The following is a 14,972-nucleotide window of genomic DNA, read 5'->3' as shown; positions in this document are numbered from 1 at the left end:
GTCAAGGGCTGCTTGAATCCGCCCAGCCGAAAATTGTGCATTACGGGAAGAGTGCCATATTGCACAATCGTCAGCGTAGAGCGAGTATTTAAGATTCCTCGGGATGGGAGCTGATGACAGAATATCATTGATCATAATACTAAATAAAGTAGGACTAAGCACACTTCCCTGTGGCACCCCGTTTTCCTGGATAAATATATCCGATGTTATGTTACGGGGTAATTTGACAGAGAAAGTTCTGTCCCTTAAGAAATTTGAAATAAAAACAGGCAAATTTCCTCTTAAACCATAAGCATAGAGCTTCATTAGTATACCGTGTCGCCAGGTCATGTCATAGGCTTTATGGATGTCTAAGAACACCCCTATCATGAATTCTTTATTGGCAAATGCCTCTGCAATACAATGCTCCAAATTCATTAAATGATCTAGTGAACTTCTGTATTTACGGAAGCCACATTGTTGATCATTTAACAAATTCTTTGACTCTAAAACAAAAAGAAGCCTATTGTTAACCATACGTTCCATGACCTTACATAGACAAGAAGTCAACACAATAGGACGAAATGAAGTGGGATTCATAAGACGACCAGCCTCTTTGGGTATCGGTATGACGTGCGCAAAGTGCCATGAGTTTGGGAACGTTCGAGATGCCCAAATCTCATTGTACAATGCTAACATCTTAATCAGGTTGTCCTGATTAAGATGCTGGATCATACCGTACGTGTTGGTGTCTGGTCCAGGGCTGGTGTCTTTACAGGATTTAAGGGCATGGAGCAGTTCATCTAGCGTAAACTCTTGGTTGTACGGGGAGTCTACGTCTTCTGTGGCAAAGTCTAATATCTGTAGCTCAGCCATGCGTTTATGATGTTGAAAACGCGGATCATAATTGGCTGAGCTACTTACATGAGAAAAACTCCTGGCGAGGATGTTAGCAACGTCCACGGGCTCGTCATAGATGTTATTATTAACCTGAAGGGTAGTGATTGGAAAATATGGGCCTTTATTATTTAATATTCTTATAGTGGACCAGACTTTATGTAATGGAGTTGTACGAGTCACCGTGGACACAAAGGACCGCCAGGAGTCACGTTTGGCCCTTCTTATTATTCTCCTTGCCTCAGCCCGTGCCTGTTTGTATGCAATAAAGTTTTCCTCAGTGGGCTGACTATCAAAAATCCTGTATCTCCTATTGCGTTTTCTTAATGCTTGTCGGCAATCCGGCGTCCACCAATGTGCTCTATGCTTCGCATGAACTGTAGAAGTCTTGGGAATAGCAGCCTCAGCTGCGTGTAATATGGATTGGGTTATATTTTCGACCTGAACATCTATGATCTCCCCAGATATATCTAAATTGGCGATCCTTGAGAAGGATCCCCAATCTGCTTTCTTATAGTTAAATTTTGGAGGTGGAGGGTCCGAAATGATGTTGCGTGTATAAGAAAGACAGATGGGTAAATGATCACTTCCCAAGGAGTCGTCGTAGGGGTCCCATGAGAGATCTTGATGTATACCAGCGGAGGCCAAAGATAAGTCAATGGCCGAAAAGTTACCAGTACGATCATCTACACGAGTCGCTCTACCATCGTTCAGAAGACAGAGGTTGGACTGTAGTATTAGGTCGGCTACTTGCTCCCCACGACCATCAATCCTCAAGCTACCCCATTGATAGTGATGGGCGTTAAAATCGCCCAACACTAACTTATTCCCAGGGAGGTGTTCCACTAGTGAATTTAAAGCATCACTATCAATGGGGCCATGTGGAGGACAGTACAGAGAGCAAATAGACAGATACGTGTTATTAAATTTTACTCTGCACGCGACCGCTTCCAGAGTAGAATTTAGAATCACTTCCGTTTGTGGGTGTGATTTGTGTGTGTAAATGGCAACTCCGTGACCTTCATATCTTCTGTACGAGTGATAGTGTTTGAACTGTGGAGGATCAGGATGATCCTCCAGGCGCATCTCCTGTAAACAAACAACGTCTGGCCTGTGTATTGACAGCAAGATTGCTATATCTTGTAACTTATTCCCAATACCTCTACAATTCCACTGTAATACAGTGAAAGCGACGGTTTAAGATTTTCGTTGGGGGCCAGTGTGCTTTGTCTTTTTCTGTCGCCCGCCGGCAGGCGAGCAACTACCGGGGGACCTATCCCGGTGCTTGTTAATGGAAACCTCCATATTGTCATCAATAACTAGGTTCCCAGCCTCCCCCGAGGAAGAGCTAACCTTTCTCTCCCTCGCTGGAGTAGGAACCGGAAGGACATGAGGACGTGACTGTTTCGTGAGGGTGGTCATGTTACTTTTACTAGACTTGTCAGGCTTCGTTTTAGGCCGTACTGATGGAGAGGCAGGAGCAGCCTGAGAGTAAGTTGATGCCTTATGGATGTCAGTGAGAGAGTTGGAACGGACAGGAGGTCGAGATGGAGATGTACTGTGAGCGGCAGGAGGGAGAAAGACAGGGTCAGTCTGCGTCTCGACAGAGCACATCACAGGACGGGACATTACTGCCGAAGCATAGGACCTATTCGGCGTGGGAGTTGCATGCAACTCCTTCACCTTTTTCCTAGCTTCGTAATAGGAAATGCCCTCAGTTGCCTTTACCGCGCAGACCTCCTTCTCCTCCTTCCACTTGGGACAGTCCCTAGAGGAAGTGGAGTGAGTGCCCTTGCAGTGAAAGCAACAACCTGTCGCAGATGTACAATGGTCCGCATCATGACCCTGGTTTCCACACTTGCCGCACACTGGCTGGGAAGCCCGACAAGTCTTTGCACCATGCCCATACAGCTGGCATTTCAGGCAACGCAAAGGGTTAGGGATGTAAGGCCGAACATGAACAATTTCGTATCCAACTTTGACAGAACTTGGAAGGGACACTTTGGCAAACGTCAGGACAATAGTTGCCGTCTTCGTCCTTATGCCTTCTGAGTAGCGAGTAATAAATCTAGCCTCAATTACGTCTTGGTGCGCCAATTCACTTACGATTTCGTCCTCACTCATCACCATGAGATCCCTGCAAGTGACAACACCCTTGCAAGAATTCATGGAGACTGGGATTTTGGCTTCGACATCGTAACAGTGGAATTTACGCAGTTTCAGCAAATCTTTCACTTGTGATGAATTAAAAGTTTTAATCAGGAGATCTCCGTTCACAAGTTTTTTTACCTGTTCGACCTCTCTCGCACAGTGGTCAATCACCTTCTTGACAAGGAAGGGATTGAGACTGGACAGGGGAGTAGAACCTAGTGCATGGAGTGTGACAAAGGTGGCATTGTCTACTGGGACATCAAGTGGGGCACGAGTCTGGCGTTCGTCCGTCTGGGGGTGGTCAGTCTGGTCATTCCTATTGTTGTCAGGACTGCCTCCCCCCCTGAGGGGGGGGAGGCAGCAGGGGCGTCCTCCATAGTAACCACCCCCCCCTAACGGGGGAAGTGGGAAGAAGGAGAAAAGACAATCAAGGGACAAACAACCAGGGGCAAAACACCTATATCTGAGGTTGCCCTCTCAAACCACTCCAGGGAGGCCCGACCGTGTCCGTTCACGCCCCAGAGCGATCAGTGGGGGGGACCCTCCGTGGGCGGTAAGCAAAGGTAAACTCAGGAAAAGATACAAACTCCTATTGTATCTCTAAGAGGGAGGGGAGGAAAATGAATACTAGCTAGCCTAACTGAAAGTACGCCCTAGTGGCGAAAACAAAGGAAAACTAATGCCGGTGAGGCAGCCCTATAGCTAGAGGAGAGCACAGAAAACACGTCTTTACTCTCCACGACCATTCATCAAAGTCCCCAATGATGCAGAGACTGAGCTCATTATATAGGGGCCAGGAGAGCTTGATACAACTTGTAAGAAGGACGCGCAAATGAAGCCATGGGGACAAAGAGCTGAAAATCCCGCTCTGAATAACAGAGAGAACGACTTACTCTACTATAACGGTAGAAGGGGGGGACTGAGGCAGAACACGCTCGTGATCAAACATGCAGCAACTGTGCGTTAAAATTACACAAAGGATGATGAAATCATAGGCTATGTAACAATATATATATATATATATATATATATATATATATATACATATATATATATATATATACACTGATAGTTGAATCACTGTATATGTCTATGTATCTATCTGTTTATCTCTATAGATAGATAGATAGATAGACAAATAGAAAGATAGACACACAGTGATGGTTGAATCACTTTACAGATGTATATATATATATATATATATATATATATATATATATATATATATATATATATATATATATATATATATGTTTATGTATATACAGGGTGTTTGAAAACGACACCAACATTTCTTGGCTTATAGAGTAAAAAGAGTTAAGACAAAAATGCCATGTAATATACTGTATGTCCTATGTTGCTTCATTAACGAAATAGGCCTACATGCCTGAATAGTTATGTAGCAGAAACAGGGGTGTAAGGCGAGCATAAAATAACAATCATATGATGAATTACATAATAAGAATATTTCGTATCACCAAACATACTTCATGAACCTTCGTTACACAATATTTGACCCCATTAAAAATAGAAAACATCTTAGATTCACTGAAAATAGCAACACTATGGATAAATGTAGCAACCTCGTAGCAAGACATGTGCTACATAATTGGCAGCGCTTTTTACACAGCAGTAAAGGAAGCCAAAGTTGGTGTCTTATGACCGGACATCACTCCATCACAACCTCACGGTGTTTCTTTCTTTCCTCTTTATGATGTTTGAGCCTTTGTTCTTTACATCATCTAAGGACACTTCTTAATGATATAGGAGGGCCATTAGACAAGTTTTCTAAATAAAATTCTACTGGTTCTTTGTTTATGTCAACGCACGTAAACCATTGGTGTTCGAAGCATTTCTTTGAGACGTGAAGCAGAATATGAGGTCTTTGCTTTGCTAGGTGGACGGACGACGTGATGAAATTCTTTATAAATTTAATATTTATCATACTTGCCCCAGCTCTGCCTCAGGTACCATGTTGGTCTCTCTCTCTCTCTCTCTCTCTCTCTCTCTCTCTGCTAAATCATATTATTAAATATAGCCTAAAACCATTTACATAATACCCTATGAGTCCTATGAGCCTTATGAAACACAGTATAAATCTCAAATGAATGTTTCTGCATGCTTACTCCTTTCCATAAGGGAGACGTCCGTTTCATTGTATTTTGACCACTATTAGACGATTTACTCGATTTTGAAACGACCCCTAGTAATCATTAGGCCACCAAATAGCTCAGTTAACCCTTTTAACTGCCACAGATCATTCCTAAGCTGAATAAAACTGTCTGAGTGTAGTCAGAATAAATATGACATATATCACCGCACTGAGAGCCTAACTATATCATGTATTAATATTTTCCCTACACTAGGAGCTTGGCACCATGCAGAGGTACACATACCAGGAGATGGCCGATATGCACATGGCATACGGTGCTGCATATGGAAACGACAGAGAAGCTAGGCGCATCTACGAACAAATGTATCCTCATCGACATCACCCCTACTTCTCCACATTTCATGCCATAGGTAAGAGACCGAGAGAATCTGGTAAATTACGTGTACGATTGACTGATACAGGACGGGGCCGGTCTGTTCGAACAGTGGATTTTGAAGAACAGGTGCTGGAAGCTGTTGGAGAGAACCCCAGGACTAGTACACGGAACATCGCTGGGACTTTAGGAGCAAACCACTCCACAGTATGGCAGGTTCTACATGAGCAACTCTTACATCCATTTCACATACAAAGGGTTCAGGCTCTAACCCCAGAAGACTATCCAGCTCGTCAGCAGTTTTGTGAGTGGTTCCTAGGCAAAGTAAGACAGGATGACGATTTCCCACAAAAGGTTATGTACACTGATGAGTCAAGCTTCACTTGGACTGGGATATTCAACACTCATAATATGCATTTGTGGAATGATGTAAATCCACACATATTGAGTCAAGGAAGCATCAATGGAGATTTAATCCCTGTGTGTTGTGTGGAATATTAGGAGATTATGTAATAGGCCCCTATGTTCTCCATGGTCGTTTAGCAGGTCTTTTTTGGAGAATGACCTGCCATTGCTTCTTCAGGACGTACCTTTGTCGGTAAGAAGAGGAATGTGGTACATGCACGATGGAGCACCTGCCCACACAAGCAACATCGTCCGCGATTTTTTAAACACAAATTACCAGGACATGTGGATTGGACATCGCGGCCCAGTTTCGTGGCCAGCACGGTCACCAGACCTAAACCCTCTTGATTATTTTCTGTGGGGTCATTTGAAACAGCTCGTGTATGAAACGCCAGTTGACAGACTCGACGACTTGCTGCCCCGCGTCCAAGGTGCCTGTGGAACTCTGCGCAGCCCTTCTCGCGTGCTAAATCGAGTGAGGCAATCAACGGTCAGACGATGTACTCTGTTCATTGAAGTAGGGGGAAGGCATTTCGAACATTTATTGTAAATTGCCCTGTATGTATCATGACTCTGTACACATTAGAAAAAATTACACATGCTGTAAAAGGATGGAGAAAATAAAGATTTTCTAAACCTAATGTCTCTTAGCTAATTGTAGTTCCAGAGATGATTGATTATAAAACTGATAATTCATAATAGTAATGATTATGCTGGTGATAATGACAATAAAAGGCTACGAAATTACTGCAACTAATAACACAACAACTACAATAACAATAACAACAATAATAATTTAATAGTTATATTTGCGCGCGCGCTAATATAGCTCGTGTGTGTGTGTGTGTGTGTGTGTGTGTGTGTGTGTGTGTGTGTGTGTGTGTGTGTGTTTGTGTGTGTGTGTGTGTGTGTGTGTGTGTGTGTGTGTGTGTGTGTGTGTGTGTGTGTGTGTGTGTGTGTGTGTGTGTGTGTGTGTGTGTGTCGGGGAGGGGAGTGGGGGGGATGGAGGAGGTGAGACGTGTATCTGTGTTCGGACAAGTGCCGCCATTTCCGTCCATGGTCTGGGCTTGGAATCACTTATATTTTAATACTGCCTTTATCTCGTAAGTGGTATATTCTAGGACATTGGTTATTTAGAAGTTTTTACTTATTGTTCCCTACATATTGCGCCCTGAGGTTTTGATGGTGTCGTTTTCAAGCACCCTGTATACCTGTTTATATATACACAGTGATGGTTGAAAGGCGGTAGGTGGGGGTGCTGCTGGTAGGTGGGGGCGCCCATCATCCACCCACTTAATGTAATGGTACTCTGTTTTTAGGGTAGCTCTACACTGTGTGGCAAGCCAAATGATCTCCTGCCAGGAAAGCATTTACAACTCTGGGCGGCAACCCTATAACCAACCAACATATGTTCCCTACGTGACAACAAGTGGATTGGCGGGGAGTCAGTTCCCCTCCCCGGAAAACAACTAACTATAAATACGAACAAGAGGCCTCGGACGAGGACTGACCAAAAGGTGACGACTAAGGACTGAACAAAGGACATGGTACTGATAGCTACATGGAATGTAAGGGGTGCAAATGATGAGGTGAAAGAAAGAGAGATTGTCCAGGTGCTTGAGGGTGCGAAAGTGGATGTATGTAGATTAACTGAAACTAAATAGGGAGGTGAGAGTGTGAGACTGGGAGTATGGATGGAGTATATGCACAGAAATAGGTGAGAATGAGAGGGCAAAAGAAGGAGTGTGTATTGTTGTGAGTAACAGATAAGAGAGTATGGATCAGTTGGCTCAAGGATTGTATGGGTACGCTTGAAAGTTGGACTACAAATGTGGGCGATTGTGTGCGCATATGCGCCAATGCAAAAGATCGTGCAAGCAGAGTGAGATAAGAGTTCTGGAAAGATGTGGAAGCGTGCATGGAAAAGTTTGAAAGGAATGAGGAAGTGTTTTTGATTGGAGATACGAATGGAAAAGTAGGGAATGTAAAAGTGGATGGAGTAGCTGGTGAGTGGGGTGTGCCTGCAGAGATGGATGAGAATGGTAGTACTTTAGTGGACATTGTGCCGGGAGAGGGTTGGTGATAGCTAATACATGCTTCAGGCACAAAAAGATCCATAGATATTCATGGCGAGTGATGACAAGAGTGGGTGGTGAACTGAATGAACGGAAGGCAACGATTGATTATGTGTGCGTGGATGAAAAAATAAGAAGGTGCGTAATGGATGCAAGAGTATATAGAGGTTGGGGGAGTGGACTTTCTGACCACCACCAGAGTCAGAGTCCAAATGAAGTGGAGAAACAGAAGAAGGGAAGGACAGGAGGATGTAGTTCATACAAGGAGGGTGGAAAACTTGCAAGAGGATGGAAAAAAGGCAGAATATGAGAGGGAAATGGAGGAGCAATTGGGTAAATATTGATTGGAGAAAGGACGGACATGGAAGGTGTGTGCAAGATATTCACGGAAGAAATTTGTGCAGGATGTGAGGTGGTGTGTGGGGTGAGGGAAAGACAAAACGGGGTGCAGGGAAAAACATGGTGGAATGAAGATGTGAGAGAGGCAGTGGCACAAAAGAAGAAAGCATATAGTGAGTGGATGCGGAAGAGGGGCGTGGAAGAAGTTGAGAGATGGAAGAGAGAGTTATATGTAGAGAGGAAGTGAGAGGTGAAAAGATTAGTAAGAGAAAGATGAGAGTGGATGAGAAATTTGGAAGGAACTTGAGTGTAATGTGGAGGGAATGTAAAAAAATGTTCTGGAAAGAGGTAAAGAGAGTCAGACAGGGTGCCAAAGAAGTTAGTTGGGGAGTGAAAGATAAAAATGGTAGATTGCTAGTGGAGAAGGGAGAAAGTGAGCAGATGGAGAGAACACTTTAAGGAATTGTTGAACATAGAGAATGAAAGTAATGCGAGTATAAGTGGCTGAGGAATGGCTGGGAAAAGGAGGGATGTGAGAAGAGAGGAAGAAATCAGTAGGATGGAAGTTATGGATGCAAAGAAGAAAGTTAAAATGGGGAAAGCCCAAGGAACTTATGGAGTGTGTGGTGAAATGCTGAAGCATGGGAGAGATAGTAGTAGAATGGATGTGGAAGATCCGCAGGTTGGCGTGGGAGGAGGGTAGAGTCCTGAAGGAATGGAGGTCAGGTATAATTATTCCCCTGTACAAAGGAAAATGCGAAAAAGAAGTGTGTGGTAATCATAGGGGCATTTATCTTCTTAGTGTAATAGGAAAAGTATTAGGTAAGATACTTACTGACAGAGTTAGGGAAATAACTGAGGAATTAGTTGGAGAAGAACAGGGAGGTTCTAGGAAGGGAAGAGGTTGTGTAGATCAGATAATATTCATTCTTAGATCTTTTGTGGAAAAGTTTCTAGAGAACGGAAAGAAGTTGTATGCGGCCTTCATGGATCTGGGGAATGCATATGACAGTTTTTTTTTTTTTTTTTTTTAATGCGAGGAAGAAGGAACCAAAGGCCATGAGCCCGCAGTAACAGTTCCCTCCAAGAGAAAAACAAAATACAATAGAGAGCCAAATTCAAGATCCGATCATTTTGAGATGCCTGGACACACTGCATTTGAAAGACTGGAGATCATAGGCAGCAGGAAATACAGACAGAGGGAGACAGTTCCAGAGTTGACCTGTTGCATAAATGAAAGACTGGGAGTAACGGTTAACTCTTGCATTAGAGAGTTGGACAGAAAAGGGATGAGAGTTTGCTGCCAGACGGGTGCTACGCGCCCGTCGTAGAGGTGGAGGAATGCGAGCAGACAGTTCAGAGGAGCTGTGACCATTAAAGTAGCGATAGAAAAGAGATAAAGATGCAACAGTGCGGCGTAGAGACAGAGGTTGAAGGGAGTCAGTAAGAGGAGGAGAGTTAATGAGACGAAAATCCTTTGACTCCACCCTATTGAGAAGAGCTGTACGTGGGGAGCCTCCCCACACATGAGAGTTGTACTCCACACAGGGGCGGATAAAACCCCTGTATAGAGTCAACAATTGTGCAGGGGTAAAGAAAGAGCCCCAGTGTGTGAAAACTTTTCCCCCCTTAAGAGCTCTTGTGTGTCAGCGGTAAATGCGTATCTTTTACATATAATTGTCTTACAGTATGTTGTAAGCAACGGATTTAAACACAAAATGATGATTCTGAGCCTTTTTCAAATCCAAGAGCTGATTGCTTTGCTGGTTAGTGGTTCCTTATGAAAACCATAAAATAAACTGCAACTGTATGTGATGTCAAGGACATTTGCACTGTAATAAAATTTAATAAAATTGTATACAATAGGATGAAATAATGGCTAACGAATCAAAGTAAAATCCATGCATTAAAATCCACCAGCATGCGTGGACATGGGGACTTTACAGTAACAAAATGGAAAGAGCTCAAGTAACATCAATATTGAAATTCTGTCTATCCATCTATTGCCAGACGCCTCAATCCCGTAAGGGGTGGCCACAAATAATCACCTCCATGTAGCCCTGTCCCCCGCCATTTCACTGCCCTGTTCCCAGCTCACACACTCCTGTCTCATATACCTCTCCACTCCATCCCTCCAGCTCATCCTTGGCCTCCCCCTCTCTCTCTCTCTCTCTCTCTCTCTCCCCCTCCACCTCACTCACATACACTCTCCTCGTCAGTCTCTCGCTCTCCATCCTCTCCACATGGCCAAACCACCTCAGTGTGTTTCTTCCAATGCTTCCTATCACATCCACATCCACACCACAATGCTCCTTCCCTTCAGAAATACTGATAATAAAACTGATCTTTTTCTATATTTTTAAAAGGAAAAATATGGGGTTCCCAGAACCTAACCCCCTATTTTACATGTAAATTTATCTCACGTTTTTGCACGAACTTGATTCAACACGAGATTCCACATAATCTATCTTATGTTGTACGGAGACTTTACTGTACACGGGTAACACCACACAGTGAAATGGCAGCACCGGACCAATAGAATGCCAGGCCATGTTGTGCCTACTTGACCTTAGCCAAAAAAATGACCTGCAGACTCACTTGACCTGGTCTCGCCAAGCCACCCATCTAGCCAGCCCAAGCAACCAAAGAAGCGTGTTGCTAGCCACAGGGCACATCATGTGCATCACTCAACCACCAGGCAACTTTTTACCATCACGAGATACCACGCAGGGGACACACATGGGAGGTCAATATCTCTGCCCTTAGATGACCAGGCAGGGAATATCGTCACCATCAGCGTACCCCCTTCACTGGTGATAAAGGGGGGGCACTTGGTCCATGAGATCGATGGATATCAGTCCTAATGAGGCAGCCCCAGGCAACCACAGTAGGGAACCACACTGACTATACTTCAAGCCCCACCAACACTGTAAGCTCCCCTTCGGTGGGGTTCTCCATCATAAGGGAAGATGGATGCACTGGCTGGGATAGATCAAAAACTGCTGTGTCGCAGAATTGTGTGGCACTAAACAAATATCTATATGACTCTAAAATGTGTTATCATATGGGTTCGGGTTGAAATACATCCTCCCATAATAGTCCAATATGTTACCACTATGCCGGGAATCGAGCCCGGGACTCTCAGGTTAGAGCCAGGCAGCAATCCACTACACCAGACCAGGTAAAAGTCATCTCACATTTTCGCAATCCTGTAACCAATGTCCCCACTGCCCCCAGTATGGGCCTGAAGAGGCTGAGATAACCCCCTGGCACTCAGCCTCTTCAGGCCCAAAGTGGATGTGGAGGGACAGTTACAAGATTGTGACAATGTGAGGTAGGCTAACTTCTATCTGCTTCTGGTGTAGCAGACTGCTGCCTGACTCTAACATGAGAGTCCCTGGTTCGATTCCCGGCACAGTGGTAATATATTGGATGATTTTTCCTGTGTAAAGTACAGGTTTCTCTCTCCACTCCCATACAGATTTACCTGGATCTTCATAGAATTCAGGTGACTTAGTTTTGATCACGCCATGGCATATTGATAGTGTCTGGCTCCTACCTAGGAGTCCCGGATTTGACTCCCGGCTAGAGCCTTAAAAACTGTCTACATATGTCCACGCGTGTAAAATCTGTCACATATGGGAAGGCACATATACCAACAGGGCTATATTAAAACTGCTATGTCACTTGCTGAATTGCGTGGGGCTAAGTAAAAATCCAGTTGGCTCTGAAATATGTATCATCATATGGGCACAGGTTGAAACGTATCCTCCCATAATGGATTTAGCTGGTTCTGCATACAATTCAGGTGGTGCAACTCTTATCACACCATGGCATAGCCTAGTGATATCGGTGCCTGGCTTCTGTGTAGGAGTCCCTAGTTCGATTCCCAGCTCAAGTATGAAAAACTTTCCATATACCGTATATGTCCATAACTGACAGACAGATAGATATACACGTAGGTATGTATGCATGTATGTAATGTATGTACTGCTGGCACATATGAACCTGGTACAGTATAAGACTGCAGCTTGGGTCTTACAGTTGGTACGCCTGGGACCCGTGACGAATTCACACGTGTTGTGTCCATGAGGATGAGTGAATGGGTTACAGATCACTGTTTAAAACTGACACATAGCTACGAAGCATATGTTTAGAAGACTGTAGGCTAAGAAACCCTACATATGGGGGTTTTCCATTATTCTCACAGCTCATTCCATTAATGGATAAACTTCAATGATATTCAAATAATATTGAGGTTTCGTATCACAGACTGATTCAGTGAGTGCTCACTCGCCTTAATATCGTTCCCGTCCTGCATTATCAGATTGTGGAGCACACTCTTCATTAATGATTTATTTGATACAAAAATCAGGTCGTTTCTATAAACTATAATGGCATTTTCAGTTTGCAAAAGTAACACGTCATACGATGATATGGTTACTGGCTCCTACTGCCTTCATAAATAATAATCCTCCCTTCCCTTTCTGTCAACTTTTTCATTGCTGGAAACTCATTCCCATCTTCTCCCCCTCCCACTCCCTCCCTTGAACTACCCCTCTCACTCTCCCCTTTCCCCTCTAAACAGCCAGCTCGTCTTCCCCCCCACTCCCTTCTGCCCAAGGGGGATGGAGGTGGCAGAATCAGTTCTCCTTATATATTAAATCCATAGTGGTTATCTGCCTCAAAACCCTACTGCTGTCATTAAGCTTTTCTTATTGACTATCTCTCTCTCTCTCTCTCTGTCTCTCTTCCCTAAACCACTTCACATCAGAGCTAACCCTAGTTCTGTCACCAGTCCGTAGTGCCACAGGGCTCTCCGGGGGTAAGCGGGGACAGTGGGGATGTCACAAACTTCTAAGTCGCTGTGTCTTTTATAGGTATTTGGTTATGGTTAATGATGGTTTGATGTTGTTTGTGTTGCAGATGAAAGACGCTGCCAATATCTGTCACAAACCTAGCACAGTAGAAATATAAATGATGAACCGGCAACAAGACAGTCTCGTCCTTCGAGGTCGAACTATTGGCATGCAAGAGAGTGGAAACTCAGTAATGGTGGTTGTCAACACCCTAGGAATATCAAAGACAACAGTTTCATTATGGCTGACGCGTTAGACAGAAAGCGGAGACCTGAACAACAAGCCGAGAGAATGACCACCAAGGAAGACCACGGTCAAAGATGATCAACAGATACGAGAAGCTGCAGAAATAATCCTTTTACCAACGCGGCTGCTATATGGAAACAACTATATACAGCTAGATGTGACTGCTCAGACTGAGCTAGTTGTTGATGGTATTCATCACAGGATATCGGCCAAAAAACAGTAACTAACACCTCGGCATTGTGAGGGCAGATGTAGATTCACAGAGAACCTTGTGCAGGAAGATCTTATTGACTGGACTCATATTCACAGACGAAAAAATATTCTCCTTAACAAGCTGCGGGAAGATACTTTGCTGGAGGAGAAATAACAGCAGGTTTAGTATTACAGAAAGCATCACACATGCCTGTTTATATACAAATCAATAATTATAATGTAGATTCCACTAAGGTATTATATATGACATTTCTAAAACAGTTGTTTACCGTTAATCAGAACATATTCCTTGTTCATGCAAAACTAATTTCAGAGTAAACAATAAGGAGAGCTCAGAGTGCAACATCCGTGCCACACAATTTGTCTATGGTCGTAACTTTGCCCCTATCCTGTAGCCTTTACCTTCGACCGAGTATTGTAAAATCCAGTTTGGACGCTCAACCATTCAACGCGTATTGGTTCGAATTTAACTGAAGATATTAACGTTGGCCTTTTCTTATGACACTGACCTCTTAATTACTGTCTTAGAAATAGAATCACTTTACCCTTGTGTAATGTTAACTGCTTCCAGGCGTTGTCGAATCAACTACCTAGCTGAGACAAAGGGTCGAATCATTGCCACTGCCCTCCGTTGTCATGTGGAGGTGTATGGTTTACAGGAAGACTGCTGGGCCTGGGGAATGGGCTTTTAGCCCTATGCCCTGAGTCACACACAAAAAATCCAGCAGGCTACAGTAAGGAAAGCCTTTCTTCTTGTAGCAGTCAGCTAAAGGCAGCTCCCGCTGCTGCTGCTGCTGCTGCTGCTGCTGCTGATGATGATGATGATGATGATGATGATGATGATTATGATGACGATGATGGACCATTTGGCCTGGAGAATGGATTAGCCACTATGCCTTTGTATGTGTTATACAAGCTCATCTGTAATCCCAACGTAAAGAACGATAGGTTGCCTATCATATTCATGAACATTAAATGACACCTATGTTGGTATCCTTTTAAAGTCGAAAAATTACATAGTCGAAAACTCAAGTCTCAAGTAGATTACATCTCCAGTACGAGAGTGAAGGCTAACCTACAGCTCCAACTGCCGTTCTAGACCACAGAGTGATCGTTCCTACGTCAAGTGGAGTGAGTTGGACTGGCCCCTTTTGGACATGGCGCCTTGCAGCAATGAGCTACTGTGAAATGGAGCATGAGTGGGAGGCTCTCTTTACCGTGTGTAGATGGTGTACTTGTTTCCTATGGGACACAGCTGCGACAGATTACGACAGGCATGAGCCAAACACAGTATACATCGATCTGATGAAACAAAAATATTG

General features: G+C 43.9%; 1 protein-coding gene across 1 annotated transcript in view; it reads left to right on the top strand.

The window, feature by feature from the left end:
* Positions 1 to 3,249: 3,249 nt before the first annotated feature.
* The window catches only part of LOC145414396 (glutamate receptor 4-like), a 148,171-nt gene continuing 136,448 nt past the window's right edge, over positions 3,250 to 14,972 (top strand). The window contains exons 1-2 of the mRNA XM_080283957.1: positions 3,250 to 3,327; positions 5,394 to 5,550. Coding sequence (XP_080140083.1) covers positions 3,250 to 3,327; positions 5,394 to 5,550 — 235 coding nt within the window. The remainder of the gene's footprint in view (positions 3,328 to 5,393; positions 5,551 to 14,972) is intronic.

This window comes from Coenobita brevimanus, chromosome 1 (genome assembly GCF_032717465.1).
Source record: "Coenobita brevimanus isolate Jiangsu-jjx chromosome 1, ASM3271746v2, whole genome shotgun sequence".
Classification (NCBI taxonomy): Eukaryota; Metazoa; Arthropoda; class Malacostraca; order Decapoda; family Coenobitidae; genus Coenobita; species Coenobita brevimanus.
This window is presented reverse-complemented; position numbering and strand designations above follow the sequence as displayed.